The following is a 24635-nucleotide window of genomic DNA, read 5'->3' as shown; positions in this document are numbered from 1 at the left end:
TCTTCACCACAGGTCTAGTTGGAGTTACATCATGTTCAAGCACGGCGTAATTTCTAATACAGAAAACTGCTTACAGTTCTAGTATAAGCGCCATCTCCGTTGAAGTCTCATAAACTTCATTTAGTTGAACAATTCGAGCGCTGTCGGCGGCAATTTTCAGAACCGCTACCTCATGTATTATGTCCTGACGCTGATCCGTCGCACGGCGTCGTTTGCGGATGAACTTGGCTGCATACTCCACGCCAGTTTCCTTGTGTGTGCATTTCCGGACAGCCGCAAACTTTCCTCTGTAAACAAAGACGTCAATAAACGTCAATAAAATATCCCACGGTAAATTTCCCGGTTCTCTGAACCATGGAGCAAGGCAGTATGAACAATCTGTCAATTATTCTCCATATACGAGTATTTATCAAATGACACCCAGGACTGCCATACAGCTGTGAATTACACTAAGGCTGAGAGCACACGAAGAAAACTGGCAACCGCAACGGTTACGCAGTTTCCTCAGTTTGCGCTTCTCCATTCACTGACATGTGTTCAACTCAGACTAATAACAATTCTCTGAAATCGCGGTTGCGTTGCGGTTGCCAGTTTCCTTGGTGTGCCCTCGCCCTTAATGTAAAACGGCGAAGTTCGATTTAAACTTGTAATCGGCATCTCCTCGTAGATATGTAACGACATACTCTTATAACTGCGAATTAATAACTAACATACGGTGAAGGATCGTCCTAGAAAGCAGTCACAATCAGGGCCACGGCACCAGCGCACAAAGCGGCCGCACGGTGAGGCCCATTTTTTTTTTGGGGGGGGGGTTAGCTCCCTTTCAGGAAAAAGAATTTCTGTTCGTCTTTTATGAAGCTCATGCCTGTTATTAATTCACAGTAATCTACGAATATATTAAGAAACAATACAAACAACCGTTTCAAGAATTGCAACACCAATGACGGTCTTCGTCAACGCACTAAAATCTCGTGTCATTACTCGTTGCTGTGACGAAGTTTTCAGATACTAGATCTGTTACGTAACTGAGGTGCATGGGGGAGTGGAGGTTGCTTGTTTCCTAGGGTGGCACTTCGGCTTTCACCGGTCCTGCTTATTAAGTATTTCCCTGTTGGAGACCATTCTGAAGAGAAAGTCCCCCCCCCAACCCCCCAATTAGAAGTTGCTACAAGTTTTATCTAAAAAAAATAATCAGTTTATTTCCGTAGGTCTACATCAATTCTAGGAAAACGCTGTAATAAAACACTTGTCTCCTAACCGTGTCATTCGTTAATTGAAGTGCAGAAACAGCTGTCGTGCTGTCCGAACTGACGAATGCAGAGCCGATACGCAGTATGATCCAAACGTGTTCATTCTGCAAGCAGAATGCTGGATAACAGTCAGCACGCAGGTGATATGAGTGAATTTCTGCATAATGACTACAGCCAATTTTGTCCGTCGCTCTGCTCCTGCATGCACAAAACACCTAGAGCACCAGTGAATTCATTTCCATGAAATCTGATACTGTGGAGTTAACAATAAAGCGGACGGCAAATTCAAATTCCGGTTAAAATAAGGCAAAAAATAAGGACCCTTTACATAAAGGAATCATACATGGATTTCTGCATGTATCTAGGGCGCAATTCGCTATAAATTTATCGGAGCGAAACATGTTTCGAACTAAAGTTGTAGCGAAAACCAGGACGTACACTTTTCCCGCGAATCTTATGGTTTTAGAGATAATTAATCAAAATTAATATGCGAACATTTATGAACATTTAACAATCAAAAATGGAATTCCGAACACCTGAAAATAACGAAGTCCCATTTTTCTCTATTCAATAAAGAAAGTTTCCATCTACATGTATGTATACATCCTACGACCGTTTCACCTCACGTTGCTGCGCAACTTCTCTTTAACCGCCTTCCACGTTGGGCTCCACTTCTTTTTTATAACCTTCCGCCCAACTTTGTTGTGCGCCACCTCTAACTACTGCTGGCGGCTGCTGCTGGTAGGTTGCGGCTACAGCCTGCTTGATTCTCCTCGCTCTTCCTCCTTACCACCTCCTCTTCTCGTTGTCAGGTAATTTGTAGAGGGTTGGGCGCCAGTAAACTTGTGAAATTCTTTGCCAAATTTTATGAAAGAAAGAGGGGATTATTTATAAGGGGATGCTGTTGGTGAGGTGCTAGTTCAAGTGGTAGAGCTAAGAATCAAACTCAGGTCGTTTAACTGGGCCTCGCTCAGGTAGGGGAAGGTGAGCTCTCGATACTACACGCACAACACTTATTCACAAGCCACTTTATTGCAACGGCTGTCAATAGTGAACACCGCCAATGAACTGGATTGAACTTGCTCTCTTTATTCAAGAATCACTCTGCTTGTCGTTGGCAGGATGGCTAGTCGGGAGGTATCTACACTCATAGTTTAACTAATCCTTATGCTGTAACTTCGAATTTCTAACAGAATTTATAGTCACAATTGGTTGGTACCGATTTTGCGTCCGAACAGTTTGCGAGCTGGAATACCACTGAATTCGGCGAATGACTTCCTTGAAGACCCTGAGGTCCACGGTCGTCAATTCCGCAGCTAAGTCACTCCCTTTTAATTCCACTGATTGGGTAATTTTGAAATCTAGGAGTTCACACAATTTTTGGATCTCCAATCAGCTAGCTGTAGTGCGGGATTCTGACCCTTAAAGTCCTAACGTCGTTTTTGACAGCTTACTGACCGATAACCTGCTTGGCGTGGGACTTCAGCACGCCCCTTTTTAAGTTACGATGTGCAGGATCTGTCAGTGATTGTATTATCAAAGTTCGCCGTTGTGTTACTCGCAGACAAGAAGGTGACTGTGTCCCACTGGCTTGCCTATTACTTGGCCTCTGTAATTAATTCTTGTACTAAGTATTCTAATTATACTTAAAACTAGTGCGCGACAGTGGAGCGGTTACAATCCACATACAAGTATGCATAAATAGTCACGCTTTTTAGTGATTATAGACGGGATCTGAATTGGTAATCGGATTTAATGAACTTTTACTGTACAACAAGTTAACTATAAGTAAGGGTTATGCTCTCACTGTCCTACGCTCTTCACAAATCACTATAGGACACACTGGCTCTTCCAGTCTGTTATAGTCTCCACTAGCCGTTGCTTGTTAGCGACTTCCAACGGCGGAAGTTCCCCTTCCTGTGGGTTTCCGAACTACCTCCGGCCTCAGCTACCGGCTTCTCACAGCAACTGAACCCCGGAAGTTCTCTAACTCGCTCACTCACCAACAAACTACATTTCACTTCATTAACTGCTGACTCAGTCAGTTATTTCACGACTGCGGTTTACCGCCGATCTGCTCGTCTTGGCGCCAAGCCCCATGAGGCTCACGACCAGAGATTTCTTTACAACCGAACCCATGCGGTCATACTTCTTAGGTAGCATCGTCTCTGACGAGAGGATGGCTTTGTCTCTTACGAATATGTCTGGTCTTTTCGTCAAGTGTATGTATGGCACATATAGCAGAGGTCTACATGGTTATGGAGAATGCCTTCTCTTCCCGGGAAGCGGTTAGTCCGATAAAAGTGATAATTTGGAATGATGAACCTTTCATGGAGTTTGGGATGTGTCTCTGAGAGCAGAGCCACGCCTATATGAGTGTCTTGCAGCTGTTTACTGAGCTCATAGCGCCTCCTCCAAATTCCATTTGTATTAAATGCTATGACTTTAAGTGGCTTACAAACTCTAGCAGCCATTTTGTTTCATTAACTACCATTCTTGTAATGGCCACTATTTCGTCTTTTTTCTGATACTGCTTCACTGAGCTCTGTGATGATCTGTTGCAATTTTTAACGTGTCATTATTAGCCGAACTGGGAGCCTGTAATGATAAACATGTTCTCTAAATTTCCTGTTGTGGCACACGGTGCTGCACGTGGGTCAGCAAGCTTTCCGCGTATATCTGCGGTGCCTGTGGTTGCTGGTGTTTAGTGTCCCTAAGTTGTCCTGCTTACATCTCGGCATGGACCGCGTAGAAAACCCGGCTGTTACAGTACAATTGTTGCGTTCAATGTCTGTTGGCGGAGCCGTTACCTAGCAACGGCTATTGTAAAGTAGCTTATTTCGCGGTCGTTGCCTAGCAACGGGTCCACATGCCGCAATATGTATATTTAATTAAGCATAACTACCTGTGCTTGCGAAGTGCTTCATTCTCGATCGTGACTGGTCAGTCTACACCAAAATAAATGCTTCAACTGTTACAGCAAAAGATGGTAGAAACTCTTGACTCAGCACAGACCGCCATGAAACCAGCTTCATTGTATTCCTTTAATGTAGTCCTCTTTTACGGTACAACATGGCTTTGAAGCATACCAATCACCCAAGCAACCAACTAACTCCATGGAGCTGAGTCATTCTTGAGAAGCTGCCATTCGCTTAGCTACTCAAGAATTTTACGGAGCCATAAGAACCCTCCACTGGTCCCTATACGGAGCCAGATCAATTCAGTCCATAACACCCCAACCTATCTCTCTAAGATCAATTTTAATATTATTCTCCCACCCAGTCTAAGTCTTGCTTAGTGGACTCCTTCCATTTGGCTTCCCTACCAAAAGCCTATATGTATTCCTCTTCTCCCGACGCCCACCTTCCTTGACTCGTCATTCTCTTTATACGTCGCGAAATGTACAAGTTACGAAGCTCCTCACTTCAGCCCTCTCCGGTCCAAATACTCTCCTCAGCACCTTGAGACTGATTTTCTCTTAATGTCTGAGACCGAATTTCACACGCATACAAAACTACAGGCAAATGTATAGCTTTGTATACATCATTCTTTACATCTGTAGACAGCATACGACATGACAAAAGGTTCTCAACTAAATGGTACAAAATCCAACATGCTCATCATTTCATCATTATAAAATTTTGATTTGTTACTGTCGTTCCCAAATACCTGAACTTCGCCACATTTTCAAAGGATCTATTAGCTACGGAAAGCCTGTATTAAATAAGTTATATGGTCTATATATTTAATTTAGAGCGTGTAATAACAGTAAATGCTGCAACCTTAAGTACTAATTTCTCACCAACTTCAAAGAGTATAAAATAACAGAGAATATGTCTACATGTGATTTAATGTTCGCTTATTACAAGGGATGAGTTCATCAAAATCTCACTTATTCGATCTATCCAAAATAAGGGCACTTTTGGAACTACGGGATATCACTTCCCTTTCTCACATCTGCTACATTTTGTTTTCTTGTAAGTAATCTGAAAAGCATGGATGTTAGCATTTCGGTTATCTCTTTCTGAGGAACGAGCCTGTTGAGTGTGCATTCTACACTTTTACTAATTTGTCATACAAAGGCGTACAACAAAGCCTCCTTCAAGGTAAATTCTACTTCAGATAGACTGTGTAATTTTGTGGCTCTCGGAACGTACTGCTTTCCTTCCTGGTTGAATGAATTCTGCCATAGTCTGATCAATACCTGAAGCTTTATACCGTTTCAATTTTTAATAACAATTTCAACTTCCGCAAAACGAGGAACGGGTATTAATCGCCCAGCCAGGCGCATAGTTGCTCATTCAGAGTCATAAATTCTTCCCGGAATTCCATGTTTCCTTGAAGAATGACTGCAAGAAGTTAAAGACCAATGGCTATGTAGAATGGTAAGGACTTTCGAACTTAGCACACCCTTGCACTATTAACATTGTCTGTCACATTCCTGAATCTCGAGCAAATGCTGAGCGATAAGGCAGGATCTGTGGTTTGCAGCTCTACTAACGCTGCTTGCGAATGTGTTTGTCACATCTTGTCGCCTCGCTGTAGCAGTAGTCTCCGTGAGCCGTCGTGACTGGAATGCGACCTGCCTCTTCTTTCTTTTATTGCAGGCCCATGAGCAGAGCTTAAAGGAAAAACGGTACAGGCTCAAGTACATGAGAAGACCGCGGACCGTCTGTCATCGTTCACGCTATATGTATACAGGGTGTCCCAGGAGGAATGGACCAAACTTCGGGAGGGTGTTCCTTATGTTAAAGTATGCCGATATAACCCAAAACACCTATGTCCAAAGTTGAACGGTTACGGAGATAATGGCCAGAGAAGTGTCAAACTTTGACCGGCGTTGCACACTTGTTGATTACAAAATACATATTAAAACTGGCAGGAATACGTGGATTCTGTAATGTTAATAATGTACGTAACATCAAACCAACTTGTGAGTGACATGAAGCCATAAAATTGAAGTACAAAATACTCGCTCGTCATGTCATAACTGTCCTTAGGGTTTCCAAGCAGTATACATGACACATGAATGGCAAGCGCTGACGTAACGTGGCTGACTGCGCGTTCTGATAAAGCCAACTACATACGTACGGCTAGGGTGAATCACGGCACTCAAGGACAAACACAGATAAGACCTCTCAGCTGATAGGTACAGTGCGTGGACCTGCCAGAAGACCACACTTTTCTTGGGCCATTATCTCCGAAACCGTTCAACTTTGGACATAGGTGTTTTGGGTTATATCGGCATACTTTAACATAAGGAACACCCTCCCGAAGTTTGGTCCATTCCTCCTGGGACACCCTGTATATCACACTTTTATTATTGTTCCTGCTAATCCCGTTGAGGTATAAGGTACATTCTTTGTCCTTTTCAAGTGTAATGCGGTACATTTCAACCACGAAAGTGATAGATTTTGGTGAAACTCGGCATAAATATCAGCCAAATGACATTTACTGTTGTATTATTTTAATTTCAATTATATCCATCTGGCGATCATGAGACACTTCGAGGTGATAGCTGTACCAGAACCACTCCATGTATCAACAAGGCCCATACGGGGAGGCAGCAGGACCATTTGGCCCAGAGAACCCAAATATGCATTCATTTATTTTAAAAAATTGCAAGCAAGAATGTGAGAATGCTGGGCATTCGTGGCTACTCGTTTGCGTTGCTTAGATAATCTCAAATCTGAGTCGTCTGTCAGTTGCATTGTGCTTCCCGACATGATTAGTCAGCAACAGATTTTACTGGTCTTGAGGTATGTGTTTTTATGTAATGTGTAATAATATTAAATATTAATTATTTAAATTATTGTCGACTCAGAACAGAAACGAGTACCAGGAATCTGCGCGGCCGGCGCGTAAGGCTGACAACCTTACCGCCATCTCTGAGCCGATTGTCTAGAAAATGTGTGAGCCTCAACGTCTCACAACCCTATGGTCCTTCACGGCCTATTACAGGGCTAGCTCTACCTTTACCCCATAGCAGAACCTCGACTTTCCAGTCACCCTCTAATCTGATATCTTGAAACAGTATTTTAAGACTGTTAAGAGAAAAGGACGTCTAGTGACTGATATGGAACAAATAAAATGGCAGGGAAGAGGGGAGGGAATGAAACAACTCACAACAGACTATCGGCCGGCAGAGAACCGAACCGGCGACATCTTGAATAAAAATGTGGGGTGATATTTGCTACGCTATTGGGAGATCACTATAGCCCTTCCAGTTAACAAGAGAAACAGGGCCGACCTCCGAAACGTAGCAACTTTCAGAACCTCTTAAATTTTAAAACTCTGGGAACAGGAGCATGAAAAAAATTCCCTACTAATGTGTATATACCGTTAGAAAACTTTAGAATCAAACTGCAATTGTAATAGAAGCGTTGTGAGAATAGACTGAGGTGAAAGAGTCGGACGCTCCTCCTGTCAAGTCGGGCCAACCCATAACGCACAAGTTGGCTTCGAGACTGCGCTGCGGTGGAAGCAGTTGGGCACACAGTCTGCAGACGACGCACACCGGATGGGCATTTCAAGCTCAAGATTTGCTGGTGCAGGGCAAGGGTGTGAAACATGGAACTCTGTGTCACTGTGGTTGTAGCTATCCATTCACTGTACTAACTGATGAGGTAATGACCATGAGGATTCGACTTGGCTCGCTGCCCTACACTATCTGGGATGCTTGACTCCCTCGGTATTCGGTACAATCGCATTTATTACTTCAAAATTAGCCCAGAACCCGTTATACTCGCGACCATCATATTATGACAACATTTACAAAACAGTTACAAGTTCTAAAAGACCCGTATCAACTGCAAATTCCGATTTCAAGAAAACCGTCTACTGCACCACTGCACCACCGCACTACCTCTCCGAGTCTTTTAACGACAGGTGTGTGCCCGAGCCACGGGGAGAAAATAAGATATAAATAATGCAGAGACGACATTCCACGGAATAACAAATTCCGTCAAGTTGCCAAATTCATCTGAGGGCTAATGACTATAGTTTATTTACAGAACTAAGCTCTTCTTTGTTACATGCAAGCACACTGAAATAAAAGACACCTTAATAACATGATGCCTTGGTTTCGCAGCGAAGAAAATCAAATTAGATACCGGTACGATGGAAATGCAAGGCACCCCCTCTCCTCAAAAAAGCTATGCAATAAGACACCAATGCTTTTATATTTATGTGCGCTAGCTTCCTCAAATTTAGGATGATGAAAGCATGCATATCCGTCCACCCACCTCACGTTTCACCTTCTAAACTGTTTACTGGATTTCTATCTGAATTTGGTAAGGAAGGTGCACACGGGGAACGCGGTAGCGTAGTTGCTTGAGGCACTATGCTATAAGCCGTACGGTTCCATTCTCGATGACGTCATCGGATTTTTCAATTAGCCGAATCCTTCCAGCCGCAATAGGGTCTTGGGGGTAAAGGGGGCCAGAGCGTAAGGCTGACAACTTCACCGTCATGTGTGAACCGACTGTACAGAAAATGTGGGAGACTCGACGTCTCATAACCCTGTGGGCCTCCACATCCTGCTACGAGGATAGCTTTATTTAAGGGAGGCATACATAAAATCTGGCAGGGTTAAGTCCATTTTCGTCTGTATCGATCCGCTGTACCTCTGACTGAGTGAGCCTAGCTCAAACAAAAATTTAGCAACTTGAAAAATGCGATTAAAGAAATGACTCCAGGACCGAAGTATGTACAGTGCGGTCAACCTCGCTTGACACAAGACTGCATATTTCAAGGCAAGCTTTCTCATAGGATTCGCATTATTTCAAACTTCGCACATAAAGTGAGGCTTCACATTTTTACATCGCTCTCTTCCAAATTCGCATAATTCAAATTCTCGTAATATGGGACCGCACTGTACCCCCAGAAGAGATGCCTTTCCTGTCTGAAACAACTTTCAGTATAATATAAAACCGCACGTTAATTAATATCCGGCGCTGTTATTTATTAGCCTTTCGAAAAAATAAAGTAGGATTATACGATCTCCTTCCTATCTGGGACCCCCCCCCTCCCTTTTCAACCTTTCAGTGGCTGAACCACCTTTATGAAACTTGGTATGTACATCATGGCACCTCAGTCCATCTCAATAGTGTACTTAGTAAGTCCCTCCCATCAGTCTGTGTGCATTTTCCTATCGTTGCTCGGGAACGCCTCGGTAAAAACGTTACCTCAGCAATGAATACACACGCAACTATGGAAGAATTGTTGGACGTGTCTTCTGTGTGGTCCATGTCGTGTCAAAGGAAAGTATGCGATTAGTTCTTCCGAGAACTTCTTGTTTATTTTAGATTCTGGCTTCATATATAATAAGGGTTATAGCGGACAGACTTGGACCAACATGAAAATTTCCCAGCTGCTTGTACTTCACATTTCCAACGGTCCCACCTACTTACATCGATCGCTAAGTGATCTGGGAGGTGACATACGAGGTCAGACGGGCATGAGCTCTCCACCATGCGATTACTAAATGCACTGAATGCAACTTCTAATATGGGTTGCAACAGCTAAAATACTGGCTGGGAAGATAATTCTGTTTGAAGATAACGTTCTGCATTTGGGATCAGAGCGTTATTTATTCGGTTCTTCAGGTTTCAGGTTAAACAGCCTGCAAAGTCATCATAACAACGTAGCCTCCACACTAGGTCACGATCGCATACCTGTGTCCCAGATTTGTTGGCTTCTGCTTCACTTTGTTACGTCACCAAGTTGTCGCAAAAATTACACGCAGGACCTTCGATCCTTTAAATAAGATACAGACAGTCATTTCTGCGATGGGGACAAGCTTAGGGTAATTATTTTGGCTACAGAGTTGATCTTGGCAAGCCGGTTAGATGTGTTTCTTCCTGGTACAAGTGGTAGCCGAAATGCACATAGTTTATTTTGTTCACCGGTTTAACAACGGGGATTTATTACAACCCTTTTGTTTTCTGCTCTTGGTTGGCGATAAAATGCATTAACTCGAGGGCCCTGAACCTTTAAATACGCTACAATTTAACCATCTCGGCCACCTGCAATCGTACGTTGTGCGTTCAAGTTCTAAGGTCTCCGATTTTTTTTCTCATACAATAATCATATAAAAAATATGAAACCTCTGTCACTTTTCAATGTAATCTCCCTGCAGCCGTACAAATTTTTCACAACGTCGACGCCATGATTCCATGGCCTCTGCGAACGTTTCTGTAGAGTCTGTTTTGATCACTGGAAAATCGCTGATGCAATAGCGACACGACTGGTGAATGTGCGACCACGGAGAGTGTCTTTCATCGTTGGGAAAAGCCAAAAATCGTTAGGAGCAAGGTCACGTAAGTAGGGCGCATGAGGAACCACTTCAAGGTTGTTTTCACGAAGAAACTGCTGCGTCGCGTATGCCCGATGCGCTGGTGCATTGTCCTGGTGAAGGAGCACACGTGCAGCCTTTTCCGGCCGTTTTTCTCGCAGTGCTGGAAGGAGCTTGTTCTTCAAAACATCTTGGTAGGATGCACCTGTCACCGTAGTGCCCTTTGGAACGCAATGAGTAAGGATTACGCCATCGCTGTCCCAAACCATGGCAACCATCATTTTTTCAGCACTGGCGCTTACCCAAAATTTTTTTTTGGTGGTGGTGAGTCCGTGTGCTTCCATTGAGCTGACTGGCGCTTTGTTTCAGGATTGAAAAACGGCATCCATGTCTCATCCATTGTCACAGTTGATGAAAAGAAAGTCCCATTCATGCTTTCATCACGTGTCAACATCGCCTGGAAAATTGCCATTCGCGCAGCCTTGTGGTCGTCCGCCAGCATTCGTGGCACCCACCTGGAGGACACTTTCCGCATTCGCAGGTCTTCATGCAGGATTGTGTGCACAGATCCCACGGAAATGCCAACTTTGGAGGCGATGTTTTCCACACTCAATCGGCGATCCTCCAAAACAACTTTCTCAACTCGCTCGACCATGTTGTCAGACCGGCTGGTGCGAGGCCGAGATTGTTTTGGTTCGTTGTCACACGACGTTCGTCCTTCTTTGAACTGTCGCACCCACGAACGCACATTTTTCACATTCATGACACCATCACCACCTGTCTCACTCAACTGCCGATGAATTTCAATGGGTGTCGCACCACGCAAGTGGAGAAAACGAATGATTACTCGCTGTTCTTGTAACGAAAACGTCACCATTTTAAGTATCAAAAAACACTCCTCACCCTCGTCGCCACCACTAGAGTTCTGTGTGCCGTACAGTGCTGCCATCTCTGTCGCGCATTCACAAAGAGTGCACACGTATTTTAAACTAAACCGCATGTGTCTATCTGCTCCCAGTCCTGAGAAAAAAAATCGGAGACCTTAGAACTTGAACGCCCCTCGCATTTATCAGTTCTGTAAAATAATCTCAGGTGCAGTTTGCAAAAAGCTCTGAATTTCGTAAATTCTGCAAGGGTCACACAGTGCCATCGTAGCAACGGACAACTGTTCCGTTGCTCCGTACAGGCCTAACGTATTCACTGCTGTTCTTGACCTACGCTGTTTTCCATCGCCGGCTTCAGTATGGTCATTTGAATGCGATCTTTCCTCTTCAAAGCCGAATCTACCTTTCAGGTGAGATAGGGATTCAATAAAGACTTACTATGTGCCTAACAGCCGATTAGAGTGGCCGTGCCGCCTAAAGCATGAACCGTCTTCACCCGCTCGAACGCTAGGATAGTATTTTGGCTGTCCTTTTGTTGGGCCTCGCGTAATCGTCGCGTTAGCCATCCTGCACCTTCGTAGTTGATAGGGCGCCGTTGCGTGATCTGGGAACCACGTAGAGGCGCTTGGGGGTAGAAAGAGGATAAAGTCCTGGGTTAGAACCTTCTGTTTCCAGATCATTCTCGAAGCTTCTTCTACTGTTTCATAGTTCGAGAACATGTTGGAAGTTTCCTTTATCAGACTGGCAGTAGGATGAGTAATCATTAACATACCACACCGACTATTATAGAACCTTCTAGTAGGCTTTATCTGTATTCCTCATTGCGAATTCTTAGTACAGTTAATGCAAAACTGGGCATAAGTTACGTCTAGTATAAGTGGCGTCCGTAGTCTAGAGGTAACGTTCCCACCTCATGACTCGTGGTACGCGGGTTCAAATACCTGACGGAGGTCGTCGAATTTTTAAGGGCGGAAAAATTCAGGGAACAAGTCCTCCGGAAGGGACTTTAAGCTGTGTGTCCCGTGTCGTAACTATGCGGCACGTAAAAGAACCTCATATCCCCAAAGGGGATCACTGAGCCAAATTCCAGGACGTTTCCCGCCCAACAATAGCCTCTGAGGCCTCCGATAGATGGGGGAAGCATTATAGACACCGCTAAGCAAGTGGCCGAACTCGCTTGCTCGGCGGGACTGATGGTACGCACCATTTATCGGTAGGGTAAAGAGACTGGTAGAATATCATAGAGGGAAGCACAATAGATCAAACTGGTTGCGGTGCATGTGGAAACCCACCCTCCCTAAATAACTAACTAACTAACTACGTCTAGTATAAAACTGGTACTAAGTAACAAATATAAATTTCCGAAATTCACGTCGGTAGGTAATGACCGGTTACAGTATGGCTCGAATCCCACACAATGCATGGATGTCTGTGTGCGTTTATTCTGTGTGTAGGTAGCGGTCTTGCGGCGGGCTGATACCTCATCCAAGGAGTCCTACTGACTATGTATGGGTTTAAGAAACTGAAAAAGCGGCCAAGGTCCAAAGGGATGTGGAGCCAGAGAGAGAGAGCGAGGGAGAGGCGGTTAATCAAAGAACAGCGAAAAACGAACACCGAATGCTGATGAATATGTTACAGAATTCTAAGTAAAAGAATCACGATTGTCTCAAGTCTTCAGGGGTAACTACAGTAGGACAAGAAAACACAACCTTGTGGGCAGCATGGCGGCTGATTTGTAACTGATTTCGGTCCTTTGGACGTTAACTTGTGGGGGCTATTTGAAGAGGAACAAACGTGACAAGAGGACAAGATCATTAAAAAATGTAATGAGGTGAAGATTAATGGGGGTTTCAGTCCGTTTTTCGCAGCACTAAGCACTGAAATACAATATACCTACGGATATTCTATGCCACGTGTGACAAGGTGCACAAGCCTGATATAACTTGTGTCTCCTACGTAAATACGAACAGTTTGAGTATTTGTAACAATTTCCCATGATTCTGGAATTCTGGATCTTTCTATGTGTCAGGGCTTGGCAAACTACGGCTAACGGGTCTGTTTCTACCCACACTACTTACTGCACCGGGCCCTGAAGGTAATGTGAGAGCTCTGTCTATAATAATTATCCAAAAAAAGCTAATCAAACTCCGTGGCCTGTAGTCCGCAAGCGAACTATACCGACCGAGCGACCGCCGTTTGTCGGCGAAGTTAATACCAACTTTAGCGAACAGAGTGTGTCACGTGGTCAGCGCAACGGATCCCCACGGCCGTGAATCTCGGGTTTCCAGACCGGAGCCCCTATTTCCTTGAAATAACTCTCAATTATCCTCATGAGGATGAGTGGACCCCGTTCCAGATCCACTACTCCTCAGAAAATCTGGCAGCGCCGGAAATAGAGCCCGGGACTTCTGGATCTGTAGCCACGAACCTAGATCACTAGACCACAGAGGCGGTCTTATAATAATTATCCATTTTTATTTTTTATCCATTTATTTAAAAATAAATGTCGCCAGGCTTAACTGTAAAAGTAAAAGATTAACCTGACATGACCTATAATAAAGAGCGCAAAAGGCTGAAAGCAACTGGAGTGTAGAAGCGGAAACAAATCTGATATCCGAGCAACGTTGTCTTATTTCAATTGAGAGATCTTTGCGTCCTTATAAAAACGTCAGCATTTTCTTAAATGAAGCTGAACAAATCATATTTAAGAGTACTGATGACAAATGAACATTTCACTATAGTTTTTCGTATTCCAACGTCAACACTTATATGAATTATTATAAAACTTGCCAGAAACTGCAAACAGCGCCATCAGTAGTATTGGTTTGGTGAATAGTGACGAAAATAAATCAAACTATAGAGTTTCTCTGTTGAACTGAACGTGCGTATCTCCACAGTGGCATAATATAACCCTTTTCTCGTCTCACAGAACACTGTAACTTCTCCTTCGGCCCTTCAACGTAACAGTTTGCCCATCTCTGCTCTATGTGCAGTCGACTCATATGACAGCAATTTCATATTCTGTGTTCCATGAAAAGAGCTGACGTTCTTTCCAAGACGTCAGCTGAAGGAAAGACCTGGTACAAATTACACAATCCTGAACAACGCTCCAGTAACATTTTTAAGTATGCGTTATGTATGTAGCTATGATGCGAAATCGGTGACCTTTGTGGAATTATTTTTACTACAAGTATATCATATATATTTCAGCATTCGATAAATATTTTCAACTGGGTGAATAAATACGGTAGGTCCAACACATATTTAGATCCTCAAATACATGAAAGTAAATGAAACGTAAACCAGTAACACTCGTACGCCCAAGTTACTGCAAATCATAATTTGTGTGGGGAATCAAAATACTGTATATAAAAACGGGCTCATTTAGATGTACACAAAGCGATTCGAACTAGTTACCCCACCTCCGATATTCACAGGCCTCTTCCCTCCACTCCCATATGTCTTCATGGCGTGCTGCTTAATTAAGCATAAGGACAACCTTACCTTTCTACCTTTTACTTCCCTAAAGATCCCAAGCAATGCTACCCTTCGTCTCCTTCTTGATTTTTCAAATAGCCGCCTCCCGTCAGGGTTCCTTACCAAAATTAAGTATGCATTTATCGCAGTCTCCAGAATTCACTATTCTGTCAATAAGCAGTGGCCGGCATTTCATTGTGAAATATCATCCTTCTTAGGTATAAATATTTTCGTGGAAGCATGGTTTTCAAATTCGTTCAATTTATGTCTCCCTCAAAGGAATAGCTCACATACCACACCCACAGAAAGCAGCTTCGAATGAAATAAATTAAACCCAAATCAAAAAAGCTCCACAATATTTCGTGTAGGTGCAGCGTAGCGCGCTTCAGACAAACCGGTTTCGCAGTCTGAGTCATTTTATTTGAGCATGAAACTTCAGAGGCGCTTCGATTTTTTTTTTCGAAAAGCACATAAAAAGGCAATCGTGTTCTTGTTTTCTGTGTAGCGTGAAGAAAACAAGGAAGATGTGTATAGGAATGTTCGAACAGGCTATCTAAAAACCATGACAAAGTTACAGAATCATTTTTGTGGCATTCATTCATCAGTAATCTGTCAAGACGACAGGTCCACAGTCTCTTCCAAAACAGTTCCTCCACTTAATGCGATCTAGGGCTTTCTCCTTCAAATGAAAATATGCTCTTCTGTCCCCAAGGTCATCTAGCATCTTCTTACGTCTTCTTCCTCGCCTTCTGGTCACTTCTATCCGCCCCTCTATCTTTCCTTCAATAACTTCTATTAGAAGGCAGTTACCGCATAAGATATGACCAATCTAATTAGACTTCCGTTTTCTTATTTCGTGTAGGATATTCCTCTGCTCACTGACTCTAATTAACACTTCTTCATTTCTAACGTAATCGGTTCAACTGATCTTCTCCATCCTTCTCCAACACCACATTTCGAAGCTTTCCAGATGTTTCTGATCTAGTGCCCTAAGTGTCCAAGATTCAGCCCCATACGAAGCAATGCTCCAAATGTAGCATTTCACTAGTTTCTTTCTCAAATTTAAGTCCAATTTGCTGGTAAAAAGATTCTTCTTCTTGCTTAATGCAGCCTTTGCCATGGCAATCCTAGATTTAATTTCACACGTACACCTTCCATCATCTGTTAACAAGCTACCCGAATATATAAAACATTTCACATTCTCCAGTTGTTTTTGGTCTAACTTTATTGTGACTGGGGTTGGTTGTTTCGAAATTTTCATTACTTTCGTTTTTTCCACATTCATTTCCATGCCACAGCACCTTCCAATTTCGTTTAGTCTATCAATCATGCCCTGTAGCACAGTTTTTTCCTTAGCCATTAACACAAGGTCATCTGCATATTTCACAGTTTGAATAATCTTCCCTCTTAATTTGAAGTATCCAAGCCCATCCAGAGGTTCCTTGGTAAGGCATTCTCTGTACAAGTTGAACAAAATTGGTGATAAACAGCATCCTTGTCGAACTCCTCTTCCAGTCTTCACACTTCTTGTCTCCCCTCTGTCCAGTCGCACTCTAACTTTCTGATCCATGTAAATTTACTAATCAATCTTCTTTCACGCCAATCGATACATGTTTCCTTTAGGATCTGCATTAATTTGGTCCAATTTACACGGTCAAATACCTTCTGCCAGTCTATAAAGCAAGCACACAGTTCTTCATCTGTCTCCAAAGTTCGTTCTGCTATAATTCTCATCATCCGAATTTGTGGCAATGTAACAGCAATTATAGAAGTACAGTATGAACACATTTCAATGGTGACAGCCGCATGCCAAGCCGGCGACAATGAATTCGGAATGTGGGCGGGGGGACCGACCGCCTTGGGTCAAAATAACCAACATGCGCTGGCGTCCCGACGCGCCAAGCCGAGCCGCTAACTTCCTTCTAACGCCCAAAAGAAAAGAAAAGGACGGACATAAGGACGTCCAGGCGGCTGCGGTGCCTAGGATCTGAATTCCTCCTTGCCAGCATACCTTGCCTATTGTGTATAAGCTGGACACGTAGGAAGGGGGCTCAAGTAGACACCATGGGCACCAGCTAACGGACCTCCGCCCTCAGTGCTTAACTACTTGTAACTGCAGTACAGGTTAACACTTCCTCATGTCAATCCGGAAGTTTCATCTCACAAATCACTCGCGTCACATTTTACTGAAATCTGGTATTAGAGGTGGACACTAAACATTGTTTTCCGCCCGTACTGGTTGTAAATTCACTATTTCATAATACGGATATTCAGTTTTTCAAACGTTGTACACTGTACACATGATGCCTACTTTATCTCGAAGCATTATTCATAATATGGGCCTCATTATATATATTTCCTATAACTTCTACCATACACATGGAAAACACACGACACGACGCAATGTAACATCTCTACTGTTGACAAACATAGACAAAAACGTAATTTGACAATAAGCAGAGTAGTATTCCTACTGTCGCCAACGGATTCGTGTCTGCAGAGCGTCAAGGCCAACTGAATGCATTTGCAGCTATTCTTGTTACAATGCTGGATCTTAGTAACAGAAGATCAGGAATTTACGTTCCGACACGCTGAAACAACTCCGCGTTTTTATGGAGGGAGGAGAAAAGTGCCGGTACTCACGGGAGCGCCACCTTCCATCATCCCATTTTTATGAAATCTGGCATGAACCTTACTCCACTGGATTGGTGACGCGAACGTTTTCCAAAAACACGTCCCATTCATTTTTAATACCGGTTGCTTTTCATTTCTGAAAAGAAAAGTACCCGCAATGCGTACAGTCGGGAAAAATAACTATAAACGATGCTGTATCAAATGTAAAAATTATGAGATAGGAGCATATTTCAAGCCATTTGCCTGAACGACAGCGAAGACTCTCAGCTGCAGAGTTTCGAACCGTGTACCCACCAAAGCGCACGTTCCATGTGGTACAGTTTGCAAAAAAAGTCTTTTAATAACGCCAATGTTTTAAATGAACGCAACTGGACGAGGTAGGCGACTGTCTCCATTACCAACAAGCCCAGTAAGACCTTCTAAAGCAAGCGATAGTAACCGCCGAATTCATTCATGTCGTGGATCGGTGTACGGTATTTTTAGTCCGTTTATACCAAGGGAGACGGTCTGTAGCCATTCAGAAGCTGTGAATGGTTGGAGGAGGAGAGAAATCGATTAAGGGGCTGAATGAAAAAAAAAGACACACGAGGCTACGAAGGGCACAAATGAACATTGACCCACTCATGCTGCATACAATACTAACTCTACCGTACTTCGTCTTCAATACCGAAAACTTATCCCCTTGTTTAGTATCATCTTGAACAACAAACGTTACCACACATTATCTAGACCAGTGTTTCCCAACCTGTGGTCCGCGGACCCCTGCGGGTCCGCGAGTAATTCAAAAGGGGTCCGCGGAATAGTTTATTTTCATTAAACTTTATCTTATGATGTTCCTCGCACCTGGGATATTTGCAATGTATATCTCTGGCTCTTGAGGCCCATGGTTGAAGTAAAATTTAACGGGACTGTTGGTACCGTTACTTCTTCCCTTTGTAAAGCAGAGGTGAATAACCAACGATTTGTGTAGCTTTTTCCAAGGACATTTTCTTTTGTTCGGCCCATTGCATCTCAGACCCATGTTTCAGGGTGGACTGCTGTCCTAGTACCTGCTGTCCGACCATTCTCCCCTCCTCCCCCACCAAATCCATCCCTCTTTGGTTGGGAATAAACCTGGGACCATTGACCACGTTTCTTATTCATTTCAGTGGCAGAGCGAACAACCCGTGTTTCTTTAGTTTTTGTGCAGTGAATTTTTATAATATTATACAAGTGTGTTTTTCTCGGTGTAATATTCAGTTTTTCTGCTTTTGTTCAAATAATTGAGTTCACAACGAAACTTCTGATTTTCAGTTTGTTCACGATCTTATTTAGATATGGATCGGTGGTTAAAGTGTGGATCATTGAAACGTAAGACAGACGATAATCCGAGTGGATCTAGTGTTGTCGAAAATAGTACCAGGGCAGATAAAGTTCCTTCCCTCAAAAAATCACGCAAATATTGTCCATCTTATTTGCAAATGGGATTTTCCGTTCTGAATAAAGACGGCGAAGACAGACCACAGTGTGTTCTTTGTTGCGAAGTGTTATCGAATGAATCTATGAAGCCGTCGAAGTTGAGACGCCACCTTGAAACGAAACATGGCGAATCAGTTAATAAGCCAATAGAATATTTTCAAAATAAGAAACTGCAACTTTGTGGTTCACAGAATTTAGTTAAGGACATTGTATGTGGAACGAAAAATGAAAAGGCTGTTCTTGCCTCTTACGAAGTCGCCCTTCTGATCGCTAGAAATGGACAACGCCATACAATCGGGGAAGATTTAATTTTGCCTGCTACAAAAACGATAACAAAGAACTTGTTTAGTGAAAAACATGCCAACGAGGTGTCTCTAATATCGTTATCTGACAATACTGTGAAAAGAAGAATCGACGAGATGGCTCAAAATGTGAAAGATATTTTGCTAGAACGGTTACGTCATAGTGAATATTTTGCGTTGCAGTTGGATGAAAGCCACGATATTTCAAATAATGCTAATTTGGTAGCTTTGGTGCGATATGAACACGAAAATAAAGTTTGTGAAGATTTTTTGTTCTGTGAATCGTTACCTCTTAATACAACTGCTGAAGCCCTTTTCAAAGTTGTCAATGACTTCATAACTACAAATACACTTCAATGGGAAAAATGTGTAGGTATCAGCACAGATGGTGCTCAGGCAATGTCGGGAATACATAATGGTTTGGTCGCACGTATCCAGAAAGTCGCACCTCTTGTTAAATGGACACATTGTTGCATACACCGCGAAGTATTAGCTGCACGCCGTATGCCCTCCAAAATGAAAATCGTTCTAGACGAGGCAGTAAAAATTGTCAATTTTATTAAAGCCCGTCCTCTTAACAGCCGATTATTTTCTGCGCTTTGTAATGAAATGGGAAGTGATCACGAACACTTATTATTGCACTCAGAAATCCGATGGCTGTCCCGGGGTAAGGTTTTGACGCGGTTGCTTGAGCTTCGAGACGAAGTAAGGTTGTTCCTCATAAACTCTAAATTTCAGTTAACACACTATTTAAATGATTTCGCATGGCTCTCCTCTCTTGCTTACTTGGCGGACATTTTTAACATCTTGAATACTCTTAACTCGAGCCTTCAAGGTACATCTGTCACCGTGTTTTCTGTGCAAGACAAGATAGAGGCAACAATCAAGAAGTTAAATTTGTGGTGCAGCCGTATCGAGAAAGGAAAATACGATTCCTTTCACATGCTGAGTGATTTCATTGATTCCAGTGAACAACCCCTTTCTAGTGATGTTGCTGAAAGTATGATTGAACATATGAGGTCATTGGCGTCTCAACTACGTCTGTATTTTCCGTTTGGTCTTGAAAATAACGACTGGATGAAAAATCCCTTTGTAGACTCTGAATTTGAACTTCCTTCTGCCGAGGAAGAGCAACTTATCGAGCTGTCCTGTGATTCGACGTTCAAATTGCTGTTTCCTTCGTTACCGTTACTGGAGTTTTGGTTCCAAGCTAGGTCTGTTTACCCTGAAATTTCCAAAAGGGCTGTAAGACATCTGTTGCCATTTCCCACTACATATCTGTGCGAGACAACATTTTCTCATCTTGTACACATGAAAAACAGATATAGGAACAGACTTAACGTGGAGCCAGATCTACGTCTGAAATTATCCAGTTTTGATCCTGACATTCGAAAGTTGACGTCTGAAAAACAGCACCAGCCATCACATTAGGTGAGTGTTAAATTCATAATATTACGCCTAATTGATATGTTCGTAATCTTCCGAATATCTCCATTTATAACAGTATTTTATTGTCATAAATGACACATTTAGTGTTGTAAAATTTTAAGTTAATGCTTCATTTTTATGACATGTACTCGTAAAATTTAAAAATTTCCATTTTGGGTTTTATGGGGGCCGCGGTGAATTAACATTCGGTACAGGGGGTCCGCGGCATCAAAAAGGTTGGGAAACACTGATCTAGACAATGAAATCTAATTATAATGCTGCACAATGTGTTTATATTAACAGAACTACAAATTCCTTTTGGGGAGCTGGAATGGCGTAGCCGGTATAGCGACTGGTTACGGGTTGGACGACCGAGGAGTAAGAGTCTGAGTCTCGGTATGGTCAAGAATCTTTTCCACGTCGTCCAGACCGGCTCTGGGGTCCAAACATCAAATTCAATAAGTAGCAGGGGACCTATCCCCGGGGGTGAAAGCGTCAGAGGCGTGAAGCTGACCACTCACCTCCAGCTAGTGCCGAGGTCAAGAAAATGCGGCTCTATACATCCACTGCCGCATTCCGCTTAAGTAGTTACGCACAGGGACAATTGTACCGTTTACCTTTACAGACTCTTATTAAGTCTGAAAACAGTTGAGGTAACGTTCCGCTGTACTCCCACTTTGCCCCTTACAGCGGGCAGAAGTTCATCTATTACACTGCAATATCTCTGACGACCATCACGAAAAACTCATCCGACTGCTTAATTTTCCAAAAAGAACAATGGGAATACTTTGCATAACGCTTAAATGTGTGATGTTTCAAAGATTACTGGTCAGTGAAAAGACTACGAGTAATCTTCAGTGAGGATTGAGACCACTGGAAACTATAAATTAATCAGGAATGAAACTAAGAGGAACTTCAGTTTTAACCCATGACAGCGGACAATCTTTAGCACTCTTGTCGCTAGAATATGAACAGTTACATCCAGCAGCTGCCAAGTGCAATGTTCCCATTCTAGTGGCGCAGCCCGTACAGTACAGGCGGCGCCATATTTCAGACGGCGTACCTTTCTTCAGGAAGCAGCAGTGTTGGTTTACCGTCAGTACATATATGTTTTTCTGCCAATTCTGATGTTATATTTTCACTTGCAGAAGCCATACGTCAGTTTTAACTTCCACATTATTTATATTGTAGCATGACGGATGAAAGCCAGAACAGTAGAACAAGAGACGATCATTGCCAGGCAAAGGCACGGTAAACATGTTTCGGCACCGTCCGTCTTACGAGAGACTCCCGACAGGGATACCTCCAGGAATTCCAGGAAGTAGGTCGACCGAGACCCGAGAAGCCGGGAGAACACAGGGAAATGAAGGCGTTGCTGCCATAACTTCCGTCTCCTTGTTACACAACCAGCGTATGGAAATAATCAGATGATGGCCTAAAAGCCGAGCGACGGATATGAGACAGGTCATGCCTTGTGACCACTGGCAGAGGAGTATCGGTGAACATCACCACTGGACTGCCTGAAAGAGACCTGCCCACAAGGTGCATCGTGCAGAAAACATCAGGGAAGGCATTCCCCTCTTTGATGGAAGCTTTCGTAAAACTGATTCTGGGGCGGCCTGCTCTAACAAATTGGGTGTTCGTCGCCGATATCACAGATGAGTTCAGCCTGAGGGCCCCCATACACACACAGTTTGGCCTCCAGTTCGGCCTGCACAGATGAAGACTGAAAGGCAAAACTGATGTGTGTGGTGCGGCCGGGCGGCCAATCGTTTGGACTGTTGGTCTGTGGGAAACCCATCAGTCCGTCAGTTCTACCTGCAGGACCGTAGCACGTGACGTATGTGACCCAGCATTATAGGCTGGAAGACCGTGATTGTGGCATGAAGCCTGCCGGTTTATCTGCGCGTGTATGGGGAGGAAAGGGAGGGGGTAAACTGTCACAGTTTTGCCTGTAAGGTCGATCGGAAGAACAAACTGTGTGTGTATGGGGGGCCTGAGTCTCGACGTCACGCACGCCAAGGCATCTGTGGATGAGGCGCCATGTGCTACGACAGAGCGATTAGAAGTGCCAGATCACGTTCAACCTCCTATCTAAGCCGAAACAGCGAACTAGCAGAGGTTCAGTGTGATAAAGCCGTGGCGGTGCCCTGGAAGCGGTGGACAGCACCGCAGTGACGGGTTCCAGGGCCGTCCAGTGAACTGAAGTACGGCGAGAACGCCAGTCCAACTCCCAACGGAGTTGTCTATCACAGAGGCACATCGAGGGAGGCGTGCCCACAACAGGACCATGGTGCTCTAGATGAGCAGCCATAAGGGGGGAGAGGTTGGAGACCAGCAGGGCGAGACCCAACCCATAAAGAATAAAAAGGCTGTACGCCGTCGGTAACGGAAGCAGAAGCGTTGGGACAAGCACAGCGTTCAGACGCCAACAAGGAAGGCGATAACAGACGTCACAGGCACATCCTCGAGAAGAAATGACGATACGCCTGTAGGCTACTCGGGACGAGCACCCTTAAAGAGGCTCAAATCTGGATTAGTGGGACAAGAGCTGCTAGCCAACGACGTGGAAACACGTTCCACAGCAACGAATCAACAAGCAAAACTAGAAGAATTTTTGTAAGTGGCGTTTTCTGTCTGGTCTGCGCTGCGGCCATATAGATAGGACGAACGGGAACAATAAGTCAGTTGGGAGGTCAAAGTCGGCGGATAAGCAGTGGCAATTCGTGGTCGACACTGAGGAATCCAAATTGCTAGCAGCCGCTACCCAGCAACGACTAGTGGTGACAGAATAACAAACAGAAGACTCCGTTTCCGCTGAAGTTAAGTGGTTTATGGACTGTGAATTAGTGAGACTCTTATACTCATTTGTAGTTACGAGTTATAACCGACCAGTAAATCCAATTATCAATCAAAACTAATACGTAACAATATTAACATGTGTCCGTATTTGGACGGTTACGGAGTTATGACCGTTTTTTCATTCCCGCACACGCCCTCGTGTGAACCGCGTCTGTCAGCTGGCGGGTCGCTATTTTTAGCCAGCTACAGACACAGCGTTCTCGTTATCTCGACACTTGAGAGGTACCTAAGGCGGGGTGGGTTGGTATGTCCGGCGCGGTTCACAACCGAGCGGCAGCCTGTGTTGCGGCCGGCGGTGGCATCTTCGAAAATCAGCTTTAAGCACAAATAAATTCAAATTAAAGGTAATTTCACGAAGTTAACTCTACATTCATACTTTAAATGTATCATGTATTATGCTGGTTTATTATTTTGTTCCGTTTATTGCCAGTAATCGTTACCTTCTATTCTGAGTTTAAAACGGTCATAACTCTGTAACCGTCCAAAATCGGACACATGTTTATATGAACTTTTTTGATCACAAAGACCTAGGAAATCACCTTCTGTAGTTAAGCCCTAAAGTCGTGAAACACCCTGTATATAAGAAGTAAAGTCATAAACTCAGTGGAATGTGGTTTTATCGCATCATATTACAAGGTATTCACATACACTTACGCAGATCCACATCGGCCCTCAAAATAGTTTCCGTTGGCAAGTCTGCCAACGTTGATACAGCTGCCGAAAACTTTGCTGAAACATATTGGCAGGAAATTCCCGTGCGACGCTTTGCGGCCATTCCACAAACTTATTGACTGTGGTAGTATATTATATATAAGTAAAGTAAAACGTAAAGATATCTCTGTAACAGGCCGTGGAGGCCCATAGGGTTGTGAGATGTTGAGGTTCCCAAATTTTCTGGACAATCGGCTTATACATAGCGGCAAGGTTGTCAGCCTTACGCGCCGGCCGTCCTTTACCCCCAAGAATATTCCTGGTACTCATTTCTGTTACAGGCTGAGTCGACCAGAGGGCCATAGTGCCGCTGGAAGGATTAGGTAATTTGAAC

At 43.6% G+C, this 24635-nt stretch overlaps 1 protein-coding gene across 2 annotated transcripts in view; it reads right to left on the bottom strand.

Moving 5' to 3' along the window:
- The window catches only part of LOC111869694 (serine/threonine-protein kinase 17A), a 127221-nt gene that overhangs the window by 19811 nt on the left and 82775 nt on the right, over positions 1 to 24635 (bottom strand). For both annotated transcript variants that reach the window (XM_023861390.2, XM_023861391.2), the window contains exon 2: positions 75 to 287. In XM_023861390.2, the coding sequence (XP_023717158.1) occupies positions 75 to 287 (213 nt within the window). The remainder of the gene's footprint in view (positions 1 to 74; positions 288 to 24635) is intronic.

The sequence above is a fragment of the Cryptotermes secundus genome, unplaced genomic scaffold (genome assembly GCF_002891405.2).
Source record: "Cryptotermes secundus unplaced genomic scaffold, Csec_1.0 scaffold1344, whole genome shotgun sequence".
NCBI lineage: Eukaryota > Metazoa > Arthropoda > Insecta > Blattodea > Kalotermitidae > Cryptotermes > Cryptotermes secundus.
This window is presented reverse-complemented; position numbering and strand designations above follow the sequence as displayed.